Source organism: Balearica regulorum, chromosome 14 (genome assembly GCF_011004875.1).
Source record: "Balearica regulorum gibbericeps isolate bBalReg1 chromosome 14, bBalReg1.pri, whole genome shotgun sequence".
NCBI classification, from domain to species: Eukaryota; Metazoa; Chordata; class Aves; order Gruiformes; family Gruidae; genus Balearica; species Balearica regulorum.
The window spans coordinates 15342881-15366159 of NC_046197.1; the positions used below are offsets into that span (position 1 = coordinate 15342881).

Here is a 23279-nt window from a genome sequence, read left to right on the forward strand (position 1 = left end):
GCCCCATATCTCCGTAAGAGGCTATCAGAGAGGGTTGAGTACAGTGCTGGTGGCTATGAAAGGCAGAGTCTTAGTCTTGTCAGACTAAGGTCTGACACTGTATAGGGTCCTGAATATATTTTCTTCAAATAAATATTTCTGTCCTAGTCATTTCTTTCCCCAGGAACATCAGGAATAATGTGTCATTGTCCCTGTTTTAGCTGGAGTTCTCCCCTGAGAGCCAGAAAAATGGTCTTGACTCAAGAAACAGATTCTGAGTTTTCTCCCACTATCTGTAAGTTGTGTTCACTATTTGCTTGGAAAAAAAAAAAAAAAAAAACCAAACAAAAAAAACCCCCACCCAACAGTGGAGCCCTGAGATGCTGCATGGTCTTTTATGACAGCACCCAGGCCCTGACGCAGCCGTGGAAGAATCATCCTTGCAGAAAGCAGAATGCAGACGTCCCTAACAACACAGCGACTCCGCAGTCCCTTCCAGAGCAGGCAAAGCTGCCAGCCAGGGCAGGGGCAGGCTGTGCCGGCACGGCAGCTCTGCCCTCTGGCAAGAGCAGCGCCTGCATGAGAGGAGGGAGTTATTATCTTCGAGGTAGTAAATGAGAGTATGAGACGGAGACAGCACAGGGCTGCGCACTGGGCCTGACAGCTCATCCCCAGAAGGGATGTGAATTCGGTCATTCCTGCCGTTTGCAGCTGCGGAAGTGTTACTATTTCCCAGTGTTCATGCTGTGCTGCTCGCTCTGACAGGACGTGTTGCTTTATTTCATTACAGTTTTGTTAAGTAGCATGTAACGTTTTTCTGAAATCAATCAAGATAACTGCCTCCTTTCTTTAATGAACACGTTAATGATTTTGATCCATGTTGGGTTTTTTTTTTCCCAAAGCAGTGTGTTTGCTCAGATCCTTTCATAGCTTGTGAAGTACAGAAATGTGTTTCACTGAATGATAAATGCATTCATTAGTAAGGAGCTGCTCCTTATGAAAGCATCATGTTATGAAATTAGTGTCCTTTGTGCCGAGCCTGTTAAGTATGACAAGCTTGACTTGGTCTATGTGGTTTGTGAAGGAAAAGCTACTTGAAGACTTGGCATTTCGAATTGCAGCTCTAATATGACACTTTACCAGCAACAGTAGTGAAAACTACTCAGCAGCAATAATTAGGTCTGTGATGGGATGTGAGGCAGGTAAACACTGCTTCTCACTCCCCATTTTAATAGTGAAAGAACTGAAGCACAAAGAAACGAGAAAGAATACCTGAAGATTGGTATCTCAGACCCAGTGAAGTCACTCACTGGTTGACATACATCCTTGATTCTAAACCCACCTCAGTCAGTTTTGTGGGGAAAAAAAATAAAGCAGTTCCAGGTTAACAAACAGGGAATGACCATACAATAATGAAAGTTGTAAAGACTTTCTCCACCTGTATCCTACAGCTTTCTGCACACCTGCATCCCTGAGAGTTTAGAAGAGTCATGCGTGACTTTTGGGATGCCCTAAAGTATTCTCAACCCAAGACCGGTGAACTGGATCCAGATAAACATCTGAAATGGCACCTTTCAGCACAGCTGCCCATAGCCACAGCTGTCACCAAACCAGCAGGACTCCAGGGTGGCCCCGCACTGTAACTTAATTCTTTCTCGGAAATGCACAGCCAGCGAGGAAAGGGAGTCTTTGAGTCAAGGTCTTGGCCCATATTTTCTGGCTGAGACTATCTAAAGTCTTCATCTACAATGCACACAAAAGACCCACATGTCATGCACACGGCTGTAAATTAGGTAAAAGGTGTAAATTAGGATTCAGTAGCTGTGGAGCTGCTGTGGAGCTGCAAGCTGCTCTGTAGCAGCTGGGTAAGACCCCTCAGGAAGGCTGAGCCTCACCCCTGCCAGATTAAAGCTTACTCAGAAAGGCTGACAGAAGTTACAGCCACACTTCTCACTGCAGCCTGGACACACAGTGAAAGGCAGCGCAGTGCCAGGAGTGAAAGCGAGAGCCAACAGCTTCTCTCCTGGCACAGCACGGCTGGTTGCCTGCAATAAAGGGTAAAGCTTGACTGGGTGGAAGACAGCAGAGGCTTCTCGGAGCTGAGCTGGGATGGCAAAATGAGCTTCCTCAGGAATAAACTCCACTAATTTCTGGTCCCAAAGCAGTGAGGGTCTTTTTTTAATCTTGCCTCCTGGAAGATAATTAAATACATATTATTTTAAAAGATAGCCACCAGAACAAGACACTCCTTGCACTCACGTCTTCCCCTGGAGATACAATGGGAGAATGAACACAGGAGAGATGTGAATCACTTCGTGCTATATTGGAAGGAGCTCAGATACTGGTACAGCTAGTCTGGGATATACAGAGTACATGTGAAACCCTCCAGAGTCTTGCTCATTCTCCTGCTCTACAGTGAATATAAAAACAAGGAGGCTCTGGTTTGCTCTCTGAAGTCACACCTGAGGTACATCTGGGATGTCAACAGTGTTTTCCACTGCTGGACCTTCAGTAGCATGATTAGGAAAGAAGTCCTCCAGCTTGCCCTTCAGAGGGAGCTGATGGCTTACACCACTCTGGTGCTGTGACAAGTACTGAAGTGCCACAGGCCCCAGCAAGGAGGCAGTTGTCTTGAATACAAAAAGCAGCTCCAACTGTCAAACACAAAAGGTGCAATCCTGGTCTCTGTGATGTTAATCTGGTTTCAAACAGAGCAACTAAGTGGAGAATCAAGTACCCTGACGGTTCATGTTTTTACAGTGACATTCAGAACAACTGCATCTCCTGGTGTTTTGAACAGGATTATACCATTACTGAGTGCAATACCGCTAATCTTGTCTCCACTCTTTCCACTGACAGGGAGAACATCAAAGCTTTAACATCTGCACCTCCTACCTGGTATCTGTCTACTGTCTCTCTCCCCTCCCTGTTCCCTAGTCCATTTTGAGCTGAAACCTTTGCCTTATCACATTCAGCAGTTGTCTGTTGATTACAAGAATTAAAAGAACTTTAAGCGGTGGCTCGGCTTGCACGACAGAGCATTTCTAAATGTCTGCAAGTCTCTGGCAAGCAGAACTTGATCTCTTTTCATGTAATACCTCAGAGTGACTTGGCATATTCATCACTCTGGATCCTTGAACAGACCCTCAGCAGCACAGTTCTCACGGAGAGACACAGTCAAGCTGCCTCCAGCCTTCAAAGCGCCAGTGTCATGCAGAGGTTTTGTGGACTGTGAAGTAGAATGATACCCAGGAATGAAGTTGCATCCCCATGCTTTCTTCTAACAAGTGCTGGCTTGTTTATATGATCCCCTCTGATAATATACCGCAGGAAAGTCCCAGCCAAATTCATTTCTGGGGCTGCACCTGTTTGTTAATGCCTAAAGGCATCTATCTCATATTTATTAGCACAACCACATGGGAATGAGCTCTGTATGGCATTGTGCTAACCATAAAACCCAACAAGTCCTGGCTATTATAAAAGGGCTACAAACATCCAAGAGGCAGTTTATTAATACAGCAGGTTGAGCTAACCTAATGCCTACAGTACAATAGAGATAAGAATTTTTAAATCAAAATAGACTGATAAAAAATTGCATATCCTTGCAGCTCTGAGTCGAAAACATCAAATCTGCACTGTTACAACTACTGCAACAAAGATATATTAAATTCTTTTTAGGAACCTCATTTTCAACTTGTTTTTATAAATCACCAGCCATCTGAATGCATAACTGAAGAATTTTTGCCACAGAGCTGGCATTCTGGTTTTAGAGTTGGCACAGTGAAAGGCATGCCCATGACGAAGGAGATTATTCATTTACTTCTTCTAAGATGGTGCAGGGTACCAGAAATACAAAATACATGGGGGCATAGCCAGACCTGATGAGAAGACTGTAACAAAGGGGAAATATATGCTGAGAAACAAGAAGCAGCTTCTCAGAGTAGGATCCATTCATCTGTGGAATGGCCCTGTAAGGAACCAAGGGGAACCCATGACTTGAAACAGAGTGTGAAGAGACAAACCAGTAACGAATGCACTGGAGGGAACAAGGAGATTCTACCCCAGATCTTCCATTTGATATGGCTGGTGCCATGACCGTTAGTGCTTGTTAATGAGAAGTCTCAGCCAAAGCTCAGACTTGCGATTTGTCTTTTTAATAGTGGAGAAGTAGGTTAAAAATTCCAGGGAGGGACACACAAGAGCCTCTAAGGAAAAAGAGAAGAAGGGGCTGCTAACACTCACATAACAACTGACATCTTTTGGGGTGTCCTGTGGTGAAGGGTAACTTTAAGATACAGTTCCCTAGAAAGCCAATTATCCTCATGCCCCATGGCTCCAAAATTCATGAAGTGCTAATGGGGTAGAAAGCCCCATTTAACTTTTAAACCACTTGATGAATTTCAACAGAATTTGACAGAGGGGTCAAGGTCTCTACAATGTTGTATTTGAAAAGTTTTGTGCAAGAACACAGCAGGTAGAGGGTGCCACTTGTGTGAGCTGACACATCATTAGACACCAGAGACAGGCAGCAGGCATGAGGCCATTAGAAAACCTGGTTTTCCTCATTCTGTGGCTCACTGAACTACTTGCAAATATATTTATTATGAGTTGCAACTTACACTTCCGCAGGAGCAGTTCAGACACTTCCCAGGATAGACTCCAGCCTCTGGGGAACATGAGCCACTTTGAGACCCTTAAATAAAGGAGTCATAAGTGTGTATGGGGGGGAGTATTTTATTAAAACAAAAAAAAATTAAATAAATGTCTCCACTAATCACTGATGCAACATGGGCCACAGGTTAGTGAAAACATGACCTGATCATAAAAGCCATGACAGCAGGTTGCTTTCCAGCTTCCTAATCTGGCTGTGATAGATGTTCTGCCTCAGGAGGTCATCTCCACGCTGCTCCTAAATTTAATTTTTCGTCTTACTGATTCCTGGGATATGCACACAACGTTGCAAATTTGCTTTGTAGCCAGGGTGCCCATCCTTCTCTTCAGTTGTTCACTGATACTGCAGCGCAGAGCTTGTTATCTTCCAAAGTGGTTTCAGCAGAGGAAGCTCCTTCTTCCAACTGTACAGCTTAGCAATCATCAGGGAGGGAAGTACAAGACAACAATAAGAATTGGCTAAAAATTGCTTTTTTTAAAAATTAGCTTCTTTGGAACAGAAAACAACTGTGTTGGTATTTCTTTGGAATCATTCTTGTCCAGACAATTCAGAAATGCTTATGAGCAGTGGAGCAAAGCCTGTGGTCATCCTTTAGTCAATACTCACACTCCACACTGAAAGCAGTAGATGCTGCTGAAGAATTCCAGGCACTGTTGCTATTAAAAACCCTCCCACACCTGGATTCACAAATCATTACTTTTTTTGAGAGTCTGGAATAAATATTTACCTCTGAGAATTCAGAAGTTGCTTTTCTCTGAGTATTTAACAGCACTTCCAAGTACAGTCTGCCTCCTTCATACACAACTGATGGAAACATAATTATTGGAAGATGTGTTCAATTATAATGCTTTTTATTGCAGTAGTGCTATCCAGCTGGCACATACGACATGTTTTACAAGCCTCTGGGTGCTGCACTTGTCCTGTTTCACAATAGAGGAAAGCAAGACTCAGCAATTTAAGATCAGTTTGTGTAGGATTTAACAAAGCTGGAAGAGAGAACTTACTGAAAAGAATTTTACTTTCTATTCATAATACAAGGAAATACAATATAAGTGCTGTTCTTTGAGGCAAAGTGGAAGAAGTAGCAATTAAAGGTCCCCTGAATGGGGGATAGCAGAGACAGTGAGAAGTCAGCACTGCCCGTGTGTTGCTGGTCTGCTGGCAGAGCTGTTTGCTCAGGCTCCTCGGTGGGGCTGGGGACTGCAACCTCTTCCACCAGTGCCACTGATCCAGGAGTGGGGGTCCAACCACAGCCTGAAGGTTCCCCGGGCCTGTTTGTAACTGAAAGGGGGTAAGGAAGTGACTGCTGTGCTCACAACGGGGATGGGGAGTGCAGAAAGCTGCCAGGCAGCACAAGAAATAGTCCTGAGGTTGGCACAGAGAAAGACACACTTGTGAGGCAGCAGGTGCCTTGGCAAAGGCAAGTTTGGACATGATGTCGCTTGTGTCCCTGTTTCCTAGAGAACAGGGCCACATGCATGGTCATGCGATGGATGTACCCAGAGCTGCACGCACAAGGCAACACCCACGAGGTGCAAAACTCCACGTGACTGATGCAACTTGTAGGGAAACTTTTGCCTCATATTTGTTTTCACCTGTGAGGGATTGAATAATGCTGCAAAGTGCTGCTGCTTTTACCCGTGTAGAAACAGCCGTTGATGAGTCAGAACGTGGAAATAGCTCTGCTGACAGCGAAACAAAGACCCTGGTCTCCTGCCATAGTGTAGAGGCAGTCACTGTGTTTGGGAAAGAGCAGTTCCCAATTATGCATTCCTGTATACAGAATGATTGCTCAGAGAACTTACATTTCTGCAGAACCTTTTTACTTCCTTCGGTCCTTTTGTTTACCTGCAAAACTACTGGCTGTTGAACACAGAAAGTCCAGAGGAGAGCAGCAAGAACAGAGGTGCAACAAATGAGCCCTGGGAGGAAGGACAGAAAAAAATGACTTGGTTTAGTCTGGAGGGGGTGGAAGAGAGGCATGATTATACCCTTTAAGTATGTAAAGGTGCGGTATAGAAGGTAATAAACTATTATCTGTGTCTGCCACGAGACAAGAAGCAATAGATTGCAGTGAGGGAGATTTATTGGTTAGACATTAGGAAAGGCTCAGAATAGACTGTGCAGGGAGTGGATGAAATCTCCATTACAGGAGCCTTGGAAGAGGCGAGACACCCTGCGATCAGGAATGGTTTAGCCAGAGGAGTTCCAACTCCCGTTTATTTCCTCTGATCTTTTCTTATACTATTCTTATAGCATGTATATGATTAAAATACCCTAGAACATCTCCCTGCTGTCTGGGAAATCTATGAGAAGTACTTTAATAGCTGCATTTCAGAGAGAGAAGTTCTTGCCAGGCTGTTCTAGCTGCTTGAGTTGCAGTGAGATTAGCTCACGTTCTTTTAATAACATAATTACAAAGACCAGGATTCCAAACAAACTTGGGTATTAATGGCCCAACTCTCACTGATTTTGCATGAAGCCGAATTGGAATTTCACACAACGAAACTGCAGTGCCAGGCAGACCTAACAAAGACCAATGAACCCTATGCTTTAGCAAGATGTCTTTGCCACCGTAGCAATCTTGTGTTATTGCACTCCTTGAAGCAACGGACAATTTCAATCAGTTCTTGCCATGCTAGTTTTGCTATCTTAGCTTTACTTAATTGGGTACTGCAGGGTTGTCTCGGAGAGTTGAGATCTGCACTTTGAAACCACTAGATTCTTTTATCTAACCTAGGAAAGAGAAATGGGATTTCACATAGCAAAGTTGTCAGTAACAAAACTGGACCAAAAATGCTGAAGCACTGCATAAATGCATTAGCTGGGGTCCACTTACACAGCCATCTGCTGAGTTCAACCTTGGATTTTAGCTCCCAGCAACTGAAGCCCTAAATTATTGTTTAAATAATCATGTCTGAATTCCTGTCTGAAGTCAACTGCCACTGCAGAAAGCAAGTCAAATTTTACTCTGGCCTCATTGCTGGGTTTGCTATCACTGCATGTACATTCACCAAGCCCTCAGGTTTGACTGCCCCCTCCCCAGTTTTCACACGCAGATCTCCTGCTGATTCCTGTTTTGAAGGTTTTTGGGTTTGGTGCTCAAATCTTGGCTGACAGGAGTGCAACCGTGCTGTGTGCTGATTGCAGCTGGCAGGTGGATTAGAGCACATTCAAATGGCTGTGAAATGCCTCTGCAAGACAGAAATGGCAGAACAACGGATTATTTCAACATGAAGAGGCCAGAAACTGATGCAGACAGTCACGTTGAGGAGACAAGCTGAGGAGCATGCAGACATAAAGCACTACAAACCCCAAGATATCTTCCCAGCTCAAAGTTTTGGGGATCTGCTGCCAGTTCCCTTCCTCCTCCTCACCTAAGCTGGCTGATTTCTCTGAGGTGCAGGATGTTCTCAAATTCTTCTAAAATATGTGGGAGCGACAGTTGCCAAGTAACAAAAACTCGTCACTCTTCCTGAAATGCACAATTCTTCATTTTTCTGTTTTGTAGAATGGACAGATGAAGCTGTGATTTAGGATGCTAGTCTGGGATCAAGATCATTTGGACTTTGGTCTTGCCCCTGGATAAATCTATCGGATATGGAGTTCAAGGTGAGGTAGGGAGCTGGCTGCCCTTGTCCCTCTCAACTTCAGAAACAAAACTGGGGATGCATTTCATGATTCACTGAACTGACTCGGTGACCAGTGTAATGGGATTTCATTAAGAATACAGTGATGCTGCTGCTGGGGAGAGGCAGCCTGACATTTATCGAGAGGTGTCCTTCCCCCCCACATACTTAAAAGTCCTCATATGGCTGATCTCAACCCAGTTTGGAACAGAGCTGGTAGATCCTTCATGGGAATTATGAGCAAAATTCAGCCCTTTGTGATATTTCTGGAACTAGAGGAGGTCTACAGAAGAGCAAATAAAATGATCAGGGATGAAGAAGCTGCCTTAGAAGAACATGTGGCTTGAGCTGAGAGAGGAGAAAGCTGGACAAGGAGGATAGCATCAAAATTTACAAATGAAGAAGGTAGTGGGTAAGCACTGGTTCAGCTGCTGTTCAGCATGTCCCACGGTACTGGAACCAGAGGGCATTTGCTGAAACTAGAAGGGGATTGGTTTTAACAGATAAAAGAAAGTACTTTTTTACACCGTGGGGAGTGAGGTTCTGGAACTGGCTGCAACAGAAGGCTGTGGAAGCAGACAGAATTATCAGGGAAGAGATTAGGCAAATTCATGAACAAAAAGTCTAGAAATGGATACTAAATGGTCTAGACAGGGATTTTCCCTCTAACATCTCTAATACAACAGTTGTGGCTGTTGCTAGGGGTAGGAGGGGAATGGACCACAAAAGTGGCCAAGTTAGCATGCTTTCCCTAAACAGCACCTTTTATTGCCTCGATCGAAGGCAGAATTCTGCACAGATGGATCCAGGTTTACTGTTATTTGTCTCTATTTTGATAGAGGCTCTGTTCTTCCTGTGCGGTGGCAGAGTTCACTCCCCTTTTGATGTTACTCATCTTGATCCCAACAGAGCCAACAATCTACCCCATGTTTCAGAGAGAACCATATTTACCTCAAAATTTCACCCAGGGGCACATCCTCTCCATAATATCTTAAAATCTCGTTCTGTGACCTATTTTCTTTCTTCCTTCCATGCAGCAGTAAGGAGAAGCACCTTCTAGCTGAGCTGCCTGCTCATCCTGGAGACAAATGGTGTCTGAAAGTTTGTGACACATTAGCAGAGTGACACAGTGACAACTCCATGCTTGTGCACTTCAATAAGCTAGTTATAAACAAAAGGGTTTCTCCTCTAATGTTCACAGTCTTTGCTACCACACTGGAGAGGACTGAACTAATGAAGATCTCCTCCTGTGAGCTCCATGAGGCATCCGCACTATTCCTTCTGTACTCATTACACTGAGCAGAACATAGACCAGAAAAAGCATTTTTTGCTGGCTATAAATCATGAGTGACACTAAGGTATTGCTATTAGCAGCAGAAAAATGCTTTCCTCCCACAACCTCATTCAGCCCCATATACATACAACACTTCGGCAAAGGGTGCTGGGGTGTCTGGATAGAAAATTAAATAGAGGTTGTGTTGTCTGAAGATAAATTGTTACCTCCCTCGGTGTGTGAGAGTGACTTTGTCTTTTTCTGATTTGTCTTTTAACTTAAAAAACACTGAGACTAGAGATAACGATGAGCTTTAAAAACCTAGTCTTCTTCCCCTCCCAGGCCCTCCTAAACAAATCTCTTCTCTGAAATGAGCTCAAAGAGAAGATAAATGTTCTGGCAGTAATATGCAATATTATTTTTGGCACTTGAAGAATCTCAAGCTAGATAAGAGAAAACTGAAAGGAAGACAAAGCTCTGGTTTTTTCAAATGCAAGAGACCAAATTCTGCTCACCCATATGAACCCAGAATCCTTTCTTTTTTTCTGGATTATTGCAGTAATTCCTGATTTTCACCAGGTTAGCTGATCCTGAGGCCTTATTTAAAACCCAGCACATTCACAGACCCTGGTGAAATCATACAACAACAGAGCCGAAAGACAAAGGCATGCAAAGAAAGCGCCAACTCCACAGCTCCTGCCCAAACAAAGGCTAATTTGGTTTCAGACCATGTTAGCTGTAACAATGATAAGATTAACACCTGATATCAAGGGAAACTCTGAGCTGTCTGTGACCTCCTTCAGCAGAACATCGCTCCATCCCCTCTCGTATTAGCATATGTTAGAGGAACTGCTTCTTTCCTGGACTAGTATGTATTTCCCTGCAGAGCCTTTGTGAAAAGCTCTGAGCAATGTTTCTGCCGATACATTTGTGGGCATATTGAATAAAACATGTGCCATTTGACGTTGTTCGCTTGGGCTGCCATGGGTAATGGGAGAGGGCACGTGTTACTGCAGGGCAGAGAGCCACGAGGGGATGGATCTGGCCTTTGTAGGAGCAAGACGAAGCTCAGGCATACGCAGGAGTGTGTCACGTCTTTGATTCTAACAGAGCCCTGACAAAAGGACCCAGCTCACCCCGTGTTGAGCTAAATGCCGGCTGTATACATTGCCTTAAGACAGTGAAAAGTAAAAAGCCCAAACCTTTGCTCTCCTTACACGCATTAGCTTGTTACAGATGTATGTGCTCTGGAAATCAAATGGGAAGGGATTTTTAGAGCAAACTAAGTGGTTTAGAGGCAAAATTTCTAGTGCTCGAAGAACCTCCTGTGTCCAAAGCACAGCATTTGGAATTTCAATGTGCTTTGTCAAGCTTGGAATTTTGATAAGAGACTCTGGGACTCTTGAGAGCTCTTAGAGCAGCCTGTAATAGGGAACAACAGTTATTGAAGCTGCTGGTTTTAAATGATGATGTTGCCACATCTCAGCTGTTCCTGTATTTGTCTGGCATGTGAGTAATGGTTGCACGGGATGGTTAGAGGCATCCCCACCTGTGGTGTCTATTCAAAGTTAATCATCTGCTAGGGGTCGCTTGGCAATTAAGAACTGTTCAGTGGTACTTTTTCTAATACAAGATTTGTATGATGTGACCAGAAAGAGTGTCTTCACATGAGAAACAGGGTGTTTCTCAGGGAATTCAGAACCTCTGTCCTAAAAGCTGTGAAATATCCTTAGGTCAGTTCACTGAAGCAGCATTTTGAGAAGTATGTCAGCAAGAATCAGGAAAAGCCCTAGAGGAAATTTGTTTGGTCACCAGGAACACCACTGTCTTCCAGACAAGCTTTGATGAAACACTTGTTCATTTTCATTTTTGTCACTGTGTTTCTAACTCTGTAATGAAATCCCTTATCCCTATCAGCTGTTGTGCCACTGACATGAGCCATTCCATCCCACGTCAGTGACACCAGGGCCAGCTCTGCAGAGAGGAGCCCAGCTTGGCGGACGTTCACTGATGCACCTTTGGCAAGGAGCAGGCAGTGGGAAGATGTCTTTGACTCCAAGAATATCTACTAGAGGATGTGCCCTTGACACAAGTAGAGCAGGGTCATACCGTGTCCTGAGCTCTAAATAGTTCAAAAACTTAAAATGCTTCTGGTCTTTGGTTTCATGGAAATGATCATGGCAGTAAAGCCATCTTTAGCGGACTGTTAATATTTGGGGAACTTTCATCTGCAGCAGATTTATGTTTCATGGAAACAAATTCATTCCTGTCTTCTATGCAGACATGACAGTCCATAACATACTATTTATTTGCCCAAATCAACCTTTGGTAAGCAGCTTTGCTTCCTTGCTTTCCACCTTCTCTTGTTCTGTTTGGCAGTGGACACTAGTGCCACTTGCCCTCAATAGAGGCATCGTGGTTTTCCACAGGGACATGTATACACAACACAACCGAGAGCTGATTTCCCTGCCAGCAGTGGATGTGGAAGGTTGTAACTTTTTCCAATGGCAAGGAAAAAGCAGCAAGCTTGCAGGCAGAAATCCATCAGTAGAGCTACACAAGTGTATTAAATAAAGCAAACAGAACTTTGGTGTTACACTTCAAGTAAATAGTTTCTCCTTCTCAGTTTGCTCCAGCATAAAAATCCCTCTGCCCTATAAATGCCATTGCCAGTATTCATTTGTGAAGATCTGGCATCTATTTATTTATTTATCCATATTTAGTTTAAAAGTCTGGACTCAAAATTAAACAATCATTCATAATGTCATTATCTGCCTTGCTCCGCAGTCAGATACTGTGTGTGGTGTCATAGGACAAAACCTTTGGCAAGGCCCCTAGAAGAGCAATTTAGCTCCTCATCCATCTCAGCTGGCAGCGTGATTGGCTTCCAAGCTTGCATTGCTGAATGTGTTATTTTACTCTGACATATATTATTGAGTGTTAAATCACTTTCTGAAGTGTTTATTGGTAATAGTTGAATTCTTTCCACTCATTTAAGCTGCTTTTGAAACATAAACATTTCCTTGTATCTTGGAGTTTGATGGAAGCACGGGGAGAGTTCCTTGGGAGGATGGATTGTAGAAATGACCGGTTCATTAGGTAGGGACAGAATTTACCAGTGCTGTGGAGGAGAATATCCTCCTCCTTCCATCAGGATGAAACAGCAAACTCCCATCATCCCACCATGGCACTTCACATGGGGAAGGTTTACTTGGGTCTTGGTTCTCCCATCCTGTCTTGGCCTGACAGGAGGCAGGTGACCCTCTTACTAGAACATCAATGACTTCCCAACAGGATCGTCATAGATCCTGAAGCTCCCTGAAAAGAAAAATGCACTGTGATCTGCAGGATCAGGTGCTGGGGAGGTAATAACCCCCCCAAGTGTGGAGTGTGGTCCTTGGCCCCTGCCTGGCAGTGATGTCTCTCGGAAAGGAACCTGAGGCCACTTTCTTGTACCTATTTAGGAAAATGAAGCAGAGCATCAGAGAACAGAAATAAATAGATTAAAATCTAGTGTGACAGTGAGAAGCTGAGCTGGAGAACAAGGGCCAGAGGCAGGTCAAACTGGGGAGGAGGCAGGAGAGACAGATTTTCAAATAAGTCCTTTGACAATTCATCTGTTGAGGACTCCAGATGTGACAGGCCAGCAGTACTCAGTATGGCAAGTCCTCTTACCTCTTGTCCTTGTTCCAGTGAAGACCTACAAATCAAAGTTCTTCTTTTCTTTTTATCTCTAATGAGGAGGTCTGTTGAGTCTCTTTCCTGCATCTGGAAGTTACTTTCCAATCTGATGAACACTGACTTTTAGAGACGACACCAATGACGAGCTGCTGAGATCACAGTAGCAATCAAGCCTCCTTTGATGGCAGAGCTAAAAATATGCTCCCCAGCTGACACAGCCTTAGGGAGGAGAACGTATAGTTTGGTTTGAAAGAATACATCTTCCTTTGTCTCCATGTCTTCTTCTGCTAGAGGACACCACATCTGTGACAACCGTGCAAGCAGGTTACATCTGTCTTCTGAACTGAAGCACCCATGTACAGACCCATAATACCTCCAGCCCCAGAAAGAGTAAAGCTTTAAAACCCTCTGAGTGCCTTGAAGATTGGTGTGATTGGCAGTTTTGCCTCTCTGGTCGTGCTGGCAGCCATCCAGTTATTGCATGGCAGGAGCCACATCTCTGGGTCCAGAGGGGATCCTCTTTGCCAGTCCACCAGGTTCAGTTTCAGTCCTCTTGATCAGCTGCCCCAGCTCTTTCCTGTCTGCTTCTCTGCCTGCTCTCCTCCCTGCTAAATTCAGGGCACCGGTTCACAAACTCCCTGGCTAATGAGGTGTCCCCAAAGCCTTGCTTTGGCACTTGTAAAGGAAACTGTGGTAAGTAGTGTCACTACCACCTCCTGGGCTTTCTGAGGACCAGAGCTCATCCTATGGGTTGCAAATGCAGATCCATGCAAACGCAATGCAAGAGATCGTGGATTGCCCAGCTTCAACCTGCACCAGCCCGCTCCCTTCCCAGGCCTGCAGAGTGATGACGCTAACCAGCCAGTGTTTGCAGAAGAGTGTAGGTTTCCCTCCCCTTGGAGGCATTAGCTAAAGATGGATCATTAAGGCTTTTGGGTAGGAGACGTACAGATGAACAAGTATACACAATAAAGGTTCTGCATTTGTAATGTGTAATATGTCAGAGGGGAAAAGGTTGAGCAACCCACTTTGGCAAATGGAAATAGCAGAAAGGGAGTATTTTGCTGGCTAAATGAAAGCCTCCTCTCTGTGTGATTTTTTTGTGCTTCTGCATGTATAATTTGAACACAGAGAAAGGAAAAAATAATTTGTTTGGTCAGACAGAAATACACCAGATTTATTGTTTTGAGAGATACAGGGGAGTATTTCTACGTGGCTGTGGTAGCGATAATGTTTTGGCAATACAATGTCCTGTCAAAAAAAGGCATTCACCCAAGAACGTCTCTGGGCTCAGTCAGCCTCAGTCCTGGAGGTGGATGTCCCATCCCTAAACCTCTGTGGGCAGCGGTCCGCTGCCAGGAGTCTGTTTGATGCTACCGTTTAGGGTGTTGGCCCTGAAGATGTACGACCTCCCTCTGACTGAGCCTTCGGTGTGGATGCTTTCTGGCTTGTTCTGGCAACGGAAGAACATAAGGAAGCCATTCCGGTAGTTCTTGTTCATCCATCCGTAGAGCAGGGGGTTGACAAATGTAGAGCACATGGCCCCGACATGGAAGACGGTGTACAGTAGTTTGTACTCATGGAAGATAAGAACCAGATCAAGATCAATGGCAAGCTGGAATATGTGGAAGGGGAGCCAACAGACTGCAAACACCACAACTACTATCACTAGCATTTTGGTTGTCTTCCTCCTCCGGCACTGGTTTTCATTCCTAGAAGTGGGACTGACATGGTTTTTCAGCTTGAACCAGATTCTGGTATAGGCATAACAAATAATTGCAAGAGGAAAAACATACTGCAGGAGGAGCATGGACAGGCTGTAGATAGTAGCATCTCTGTTATTACCAGAAGGCCATTTTTCTGAGCAGACAGCCATTTTGAGGTTGATGGATGGGATTTCCTCATACCGGTACTCTCTGAAGATGGCCAGAGGACCTGCTAGGACAGCTGCTGCTAGCCACATGACAGCTATGATGGTGAAACTGAGCCTCTTGGAAATCCTGCTGTCCAGGTGGAAAACAATACACCGGTACCTATCCAGGGCAATCACAGTTAGGGTGAGAGTGGACACATGGACACTCAGAGCTTGAGCATAAGGGACCAGATGACAAAGAACAGCTCCAAACTTCCACTCGTCCAGCAGCGTGTACACTAGGGTGAAAGGCAGACAGAGCGTGTCTACCATCAGATCTGCCAGGGCCAGGTTAGCTATGAAGAAGTTGGTGACGGTCCTCATGGTCTTGTACTTCACTATGATGTAGATGACCAAGGAGTTGCCAATGAACCCCAACAGAATGATGAGGGAGTAGGCGGCAATTAGAACGACCTGGACCCCCAGGATCTTGGTGCTGTCCATCATAACACTGCGGGACCCAGAGAGATCCTGGCTAGGAGTGACAAAGTCCTTGGCATGCCAGCCCTGCGGCAGCTTCTCGTCTAATGCTGTCTTCTCCCCGGTGAGGGTGCTGTTGGCTCCCTCCAACGGTCCCATGCCTGGCCTGAGACTTTCTGTCAGGAGGAGAAGGAGGTCTGAAACACAGACACAGCAGAAGTGAGAGCACAGGAGACAGCAGAGCATCTGAGACTCAAAGAGCATGTCCCACATGGCACTTCAGGCTAAACAGCAGCAGCAGTGGCGTCCTCCTTCCTTCTCCCTTTACCCCCATCCTTCCTCACGCTGAATGGCCTTTCACTTCTCTTACACCTCCTGTGATCAGTTGAATGCCAATTCCCCAAGGAAAGGTCAACTTTTCACACAAGTTTCTGAGATTCTGGTTTTTTGAACTGAACGAGGAAAAAGCTCCTCAACCATCCAGGGCCAGACTGGCAGGACCTGAAAAGGCCTCCTGCTTACAGAGCCCCTTTTCACATTGCCTCTCCTGCCTCTTCAGGCTTTGCAAAACAGGGAAGTCGCTTCAAACAAGGCAAAAATTTTGGACCTCTTAGGGGTGACTGAAGAAATCGATGATGGTATCAGTCAGGAAAGGAGAAAAACAACAGGACACTCTCAAATTCAAGCTGCTTTTCTCCACCTCCCCATAACAATTTATTTCCAGATTGTGCAGCCAGGGATTTTTTCAGTTTCTTATTTCTGACCTCTCCGGGTGACAATATCTGTCACCCTGTCTCTGCATGAGTCTCCACCACTGCTCCTGCTAGTGATGCCACCACCCAACTCAACCCAGTGTGACCAGTACCCCCTGCTCCGACCCCTGGTAATGTGGTTAGCATAACTAATGCCATTTTATGGGGCAAGGAGCCATTCTCTGTGACCAAGCGGGTCATGTAGTCATTCCCTTTCCCTCAGTATCAGGCCCTGAAGGTCCTGCAAACCAAGGAGGCAAACCAAACAGTTTTATTATTCCCCTCCCTGCCAGCCTGAAGGTTCCTGGGTGCCAGGCCGAGTACTCCCTTCCTTGCCGGCCTTGAAGGTCTCAGGCACTGGCCAGCGCAGTGTTGTTGATGACCCCGTCACAGAACAGGGAAGTGGAATAGCACACTGTCTGTAAAAACAAACAGTTCCAAGTCCTAAGCGGGGAACTGCAGGACAGTGAGACCCATGACCTCCCCATGACCAGGGACACCCCAACGGTCCTCTGCTTCCTCCGAGGATGGAGCGAGTGACTCATCTTCTTTTATATGATTTTTGAGACTGGATTATGATTGTTACATTGATACAGCAAACCACGTATTAAGATTTGACCCAATCTACAGAGGGTCCAGGTGATTAGAAAACCTGGGCTGCATCTAAAGCAGCATGACCAGCAGGTCGAGGGAGGGGAATCTCCCCCTCTACTCCCCTCTTGTGAGACCCCACTTGGAGTACTGCATCCAGCTCTGGGGTCCCCAACATAAGAAGGACATGGAGCTGTTGGAGCAAGTCCAGAGGAGGCCATGAAGATGATCAGAGCACCTCTCCTATGAAGACAGGCTGAGAGAGTTGGGGTTGTTCAGCCTGGAGAAGTGAAGGCTCCAGGGAGACCTTACAGCAGCCTTCCAGTACCTAAAGAGGCCTACAAGAAAGCTGGAGAGGGACTGTTTACAAAGGCATGGAGTGACAGGACAAGGGGGAATGGCCTTAAGCTGAAGGAGGGGAGATTTAGATGAGATATTAGGAAGAAATTCTTCCCTATGAGGGTGATGAGGCCCTGGCACAGACTGCCCAGAGCAGCTGTGGATGCCCCATCCCTGGAAGTGTTCCAGGCCAGGTTGGATGGGGCTTTGGGCAACCTGGGCTAGTGGAGGGTGTCCCTGCCCACGGCAGGGGGGTTGGAACTAGATGGGCTTTAAGGTCCCTTCCAACCCAAACCATTCTGTGATTCTATGAAATTGTAGGTTAAGTTGTATTATAAGTTCTGTATTACTTAGGTGATTAGAAATCATAAGTTGTATTATAAATTCTGCATTATGCTACTTGTAGATTGTACTACATTGATTCTGCTTGTAGAAATCCTGTGCTGTTCCAATCAGAAATTCCGTGCTGTACTAATCATAACATCCTGTTAAGGAAATAAAGCTTCATTTGTAACCACGATTTAGTGCTGTGGTCATTCTGCCAAGGATCCCTAAAAGAACCTGTCTGTGTCGGTGACACCCAGGCATCTGCCGGCTGTGCAGAGGAGGGAGCTCCTGCAGGGATGTGCATGTGCGGGGGGCAAAGAGCTGAAGCTGTGAACAAGCCTCCCGCAGAGCTGTTGCTGAGCGTCCAGGCACAAAGAGGCCCGAGAGCCAAAGCCCCGGCGTCAGCGAGCCCCCTGCCACATGGTGCTCAAACGTCTGCGTGAACATGGCTTGAGGAGCAGGGAGCCTGACTGATGAGCCAGAACTGACTCAGTCTGGAACCCGCGGCTGGCGTTTGGTGCCGTTGTAACAGCGGAGTGTTGTCACGGCAGGGTTTTCATTCAGCCCAAACACAGCAGGAGAAAAGCCAGCTCTCTTACTGGCTCCTTCTCAGCCTCCGTGGCTCAGCATTGCTGCTGGGGTATGCGGAGAGGGGTAGATGTGGCCCCTCATGTACCCTCTCTCCCCAGCATTGTGTGTGTGGCCTCCATTGCCACCGCACACTTGATTGAAAGCGAGCAAAAGTCATCACTCTGCCCAAACAGGGTGATCTGCAGAGCATCGTGTTTTTTCTGACCTGCAAAGAGAGGAGATAATGCCCTGCCACTGAGGGAGGGAGGCACAGGGGTTAAACAAAGCTGGGAATTAGAGACAGCTGCTGGGCACCTTCTCAACCTCCCTGAGGAGGGAATTGCTCTGGTTTTGTACTGGGTGAGACGGGAGCACTGCTAACTGGGTGCTGGTGGGCTTCCCACAGGTCCGTGCCCTGCAGGATGAATATTTAAGGGCAGCCTGTCCTTGGGAAGGGAGAATGCTTTCTGGGCAGAGCATCTGTATTTCAGTTAGTTCCTTAAACAAATAGCATAAAATAATGGCAGTAAGATGGTAAAGGTGGCAGCAATTACATCACAATGAATAATAAATGGCTGTTTGTTCTTTCATCGCTCCGCAGAGCAAGGGTTGTGATTCCCCCTTGGGAGCTGCTCTCTGGAGTCTGCCCGGCCGGCTGCAAACCCGGGTCCCTGCGGAGCGGCCTGCGGTGCGCCGTCCCTGCCTGCACACTTGCTTTCTCCTGCCCTTGCCATGTCTGTTGGCTTGCCTAACTTATCTAACTCTGCTGGCTGATTCATGCCAATGATTCCTGTAAATGAAGTTGTTGGGCTCAGATACCGTGATAATGGAGACCATATAGCTACTGCTAAGAAGGTGGGAAGGTAGCTTTAAGCAGCAGGAGGGAAAAGTGGGTGGATTTGCTGGGATGAGGGTTTGCTTAAGGGTGATCTCAGACCTCCATGACAGAACTGCACCCAGCTGACACAGTGGGAAACAGAGCAGGGGAACGGGCAGGGCCCCGGGAAGGTGGCACAGCCACAGCCTCCTCGACAGAGCCCGACCCAGATGCGGCAGCAGCCCAGCCCAGAGCCTCCCGTCTGACACCCGTGCTGCAGCTGGCCCCAGAGCAAATCTTCCTGCCAGAAGAGCAGGGTCCATGAAGAAAACAGAGCAAGGGCTGGGCACGCCTTCAGTGGCTGTGCTTTCCCTGCTTGGTCTCCGTCTGGGTTTTTATACCATTACTTTATCACTATCACTTGTTATCCTCTTTTCTGTGGGTTGCCTGTCCCATTTATCTTCAGTACCCAAGTCTTGGCATGACACCAGTGGACACTCCCTTCCCTTTTTCCCCGTCTCACCCACCAACTGGCTGCCAGTTCCCGTGTTCACATCTCAGGCTATTTCCTTTCGCTGGAGACTGGCAGCTACCCACCATCTGAGAGGAGCCAGGAACATCATGATTATTGGAGCTGTTTCGCTTCCTAACAAAATGGCCTTAATGGAGTTATTATTTGATTTGGTTTGCTTTGTTTTTTTCCAAAGGGGAACTATTAAAAATCAATTAAGGCATTTTAATTAAGAGACAAAATGGTCATAATAAATGTTGCCACTCCAGGGGCTGCCTGGAGGTTGCGGGGATGCTGCTAGGAGTGGACCAAGGTCTATTCCAGCAAGTAATGGAAGTGCTGGCATATGTGTAGGCGCTGCCAGGCACACGCTCCTGTGCCCAGCGAGCCTGCCAGGCTAGATGGAAAAATCCTTGGAGCTGAGAGCCGACTGCTTTTGGGAGAATGAAACAGCAGGGCAGACCAGGAGGAGGCAGAAATACTACCCTAAGCCCTTTCCTCTGTGCTGGGCTGCCATGACGGGATGCAGAAACAGGGCATTGCCTGGATCCTGCTCTCAGCCTCTCCTCCAGCTGAGGTTCAGCCTGAGGCAGGGCTGGGACCCAGGGATGGCTCCTGAAGGATGCAGAGAGCTGTGCATTGTGCCCTGTGCCTGCAGGCTTCAGCCTTTGGGAAGGGGGTAGAGGAGAGGAAAGCACAGAGGAGCTGCGAAACCTCAGCCCTTTGCTGAGCACACAGCTGTGGGTGACTGCGAGGCACAGTGACCACCGTGACAACTCCAGAATCCATTCCTACAGAGGGCCTGGACTAGATCCTCTGGGACTCAGATGCATCTCTGCTTCCTGGGGACACCCCGGCTCCCCCTGCGTCCCTGCTGCAGCCCCAGGCACGCAGCCAGCCTGGTCCAAATCTGTCAGGGCACATCCAGGCCTGGAAGAGCCATCTGCAAAGCCTGGCAGGGTTCAGAAAGCAGGGCTGGAGGGGTGGGCAGGGAGCTGGAGAAAACAGAGCTTGTTAATTAAAATTCCGGTGTTTGTCCTAAGCAGGGAGATGGGGGTCACTGCAGACAGGAGGCACGCAGCATGGGGACAAGGGATGCAGAAAAGAGGGAGGTGACACACATCACTTAGACCATGCCCAGGAATTACAGTCCTATCATGGTTATCATTGACTTGAAAGGAGGGAGTGGAGGGACTTGGGTCAGCCTCTGCTCTCTGCTCCAAATCTGGCTAACCACAGCCACAGTCTCTTTCTACTGCAGCGCTGGAGCATGAGGGCTGAGGCTGATGGATATTTTCATGGCTTGGCTCACTGATTTATTCCATGCTGTGCCCTTCCTTCAAAGTAGCTCAACTCCATGAAACCCCATCATCTCCAGCAGCCCAGTCTGGAACACTGACTCATCTCATCCCCAGTCCCAAATCTAGCAGCAGTCAGATGTCCATGGCAGAGAGGTCTGAGACCATCCCTCATCACCAGAACCCGGTTGTCCCCCTGGGGCAAACCATCTTCTACCACCTTTATGTTCCCCTACAGCACTGGAGAGGCAGCAGTGTTCAGCCCTGCACCCCACGGCACAGCACTTAGGGGAGGAGAACACAATAAACTGAGATACGGAGGTTAACCAGCTTGCCAGAGGCCACACAGCACATCCACGGCAGGGCTGGGAACAGAGCCCAAGTTTGCTAACTCCAGCCTCCTGCGCTCAGCACCAGAGAGGACAGGATTCTGCATCTCTCAGGATAAAACCTGAATGTAGATTTCAAAAGCAGCATGAAAATGCAAAATGTGAGTGATGGAGGGGAGGGTGTTTTGCCTTGCCTGTGTGATGGGCTGGTTTCATGGCAAACAGCAGCTCTGGGATGATTTCCTGAAGCCAAAGAGCAGACAGAAATTGTCCCAGGTCCTTCCATCTCCAGTGAAGGCTTAACTGCCTGGCTATGACAATATGGCAGAAGGGAAGACCCTCTGACCTGCCCATTATCTGCTGCAGCTTTGTAAATTGTCTATCCAGATCAGGCCCATTGGTGAAGAAACCTAATGGCATCAGACATGCACTGCCAGCCCTGCACTTGCAAAGCTCCAGGGCCCCGGAGCTGCTCCCGAGGGACCCCAGGGTAGAATTGGCACCAGGAGACAAAGTGCAAGGAGGAGGAGATACACCAGGGATTTCTTGCACTTCCTCACTCTAAAATTTTGCACATCCCTGTCTAGGCTGGAGCCATGAAGGACTCTGAAGGGGATGAGGCAAGGAGGATGCCTTAGTCACTCAGCTCAGGACAGGAGGAAAAAGAAGGTGATGACAAGAGACCTGTTTGGCAGGGATACACGCTTTCTCCTGGAGATTTCTCCTACAGAAAGCAGAGGGGGAACAGTGCAGGGCCCTCTGCCCCGTGGGACATGCCATGGGAGCAGAGCAATGCTGGCTGGGAGACAGGGCTCAGCGGGTGATGCTGCGATGGAGCCACACTAGTTGTCGGGGCTGCAGAAGGGAAGAGACAGGCTGGTGGAAGGATCCTGGTTAACCTGGGGACTCTGTTGCCTCCTGAAATTTAAAGAGTCTAGGGTAGATGAAACAAGGGAGGGGAGAGAAATAACAACCCCACTAACAGAACAACCAGGGAACAAACCTGGTATCCTGCTTTGGGATGGAGCAGAAACTCTGTAGGTGAAATTCAGGCTACAACAGGACTACAAGAGGTTCTCTCTGTTCAACAATTAACATGCAATGAGTGCAGAAAGCAAGCAAACACCAATTTTCCTCCTGCAGTCCCCTATCTCCCTTTGCATCTCTCACTTTGAGGGCACTGATCTCTGGCAGCGAGCCGAGTACCATCAACATGTGCAGTCCCAGCACGGAGGACCTGACGGGAGGTTTGTACCGAGCCACGAGGAGGCAGATTGTGGGAGAGATCAGGATTTCTCAGACAGCCGTGCACCTCAAGCCCACACCTGCAGCACGCTGCTCTGGAGCTGTACGTGCCCGGTTGCTGCAGCTCCCTGGAGCAACCTGCTCTCCTGACTGCTCTCGCTCAGCATCCTGCTTCCCAGACTCCCTGCTTCTGCTCAGGGACTGTTCAAAACTCTCCTGCCAATATTTCTTGTTCACTTTCTCTCTAGTCCAGCTCTCAGGGCTGTCAGTCCCCAAATTCAGTTTCCCAAAGATGTTCAGACCGTTTTTGCTTGAACTGTGTGGCACGGCCAAGACCTGGCCCCATCTCAGCCCTACCGCTCAGACAAGCCCTCCCCGACCCACCTGCAAAGGCCAGAGCGTCCTTCTCCTTCGGGAACCAAGCCGCTCACCTCGAGTTATCCTCTCATTGCTGGCCAGGACAGAGCGCTTCGTCCTCTCCGCTCTCTGGGAGTCAACCTGTGGCAAAGGGGTGAAAAGCACTTTTCTGTAACTGTCCTCGGAAAAGCGAGGAAGTCAGGCGAGGATCTGGGCTGCCGGAGGTTGCTTCATGGCCGAGGGTAGCTTCGGTACCCCACCCTGAGCATCCGGAGAGCACCCTTTGGCAGGGTGACTGACAGCCCCCGTCTCACAAAGCTGGATGCTGTGTTAGCTCCTGAATGAGAGAAAGGCAGGGAGCGTGTGTTTAACAAACAGAAATGGAAAGGGGGAGGGAGCCTGCTGCTGCTGTTTATACAGTGTTCAGCCACTGAGGGGCTTCTTGCATCGAGGAGAGAGAAGCTTTTCCACCACATCCAGTTCCCTCTCCAGGGAGAAGTGGTGGGAGCTGGAGGTCGGCAGGCTGCTCATCCATGCCACTGACCTGGGCGAGTGTCCATCCGCCCTCACTCCGCAG

At 47.4% G+C, this 23279-nt stretch overlaps 1 protein-coding gene across 1 annotated transcript; it reads right to left on the bottom strand.

The window, feature by feature from the left end:
- Window positions 1–14462: 14462 nt before the first annotated feature.
- Window positions 14463–22825, bottom strand: LOC104636382 (neuropeptide Y receptor type 2). The gene is made up of 2 exons (XM_010303510.2): window positions 22730–22825; window positions 14463–15763 (listed from the first exon to the last, which is right to left on the bottom strand). Exon 2 carries the CDS (start codon window positions 15723–15725, stop codon window positions 14562–14564), a length of 1164 nt encoding a protein of 387 aa, XP_010301812.1. The 5' UTR covers window positions 15726–15763; window positions 22730–22825; the 3' UTR covers window positions 14463–14561.
- Window positions 22826–23279: the final 454 nt, after the last annotated feature.

Excerpts from the sequence above, each read along its gene's own strand:
- LOC104636382 (XM_010303510.2), bottom strand. The coding sequence starts at position 15,725 with ATGGGACCGTTGGAGGGAGCCAACAGCACCCTCACCGGGGAGAAGACA.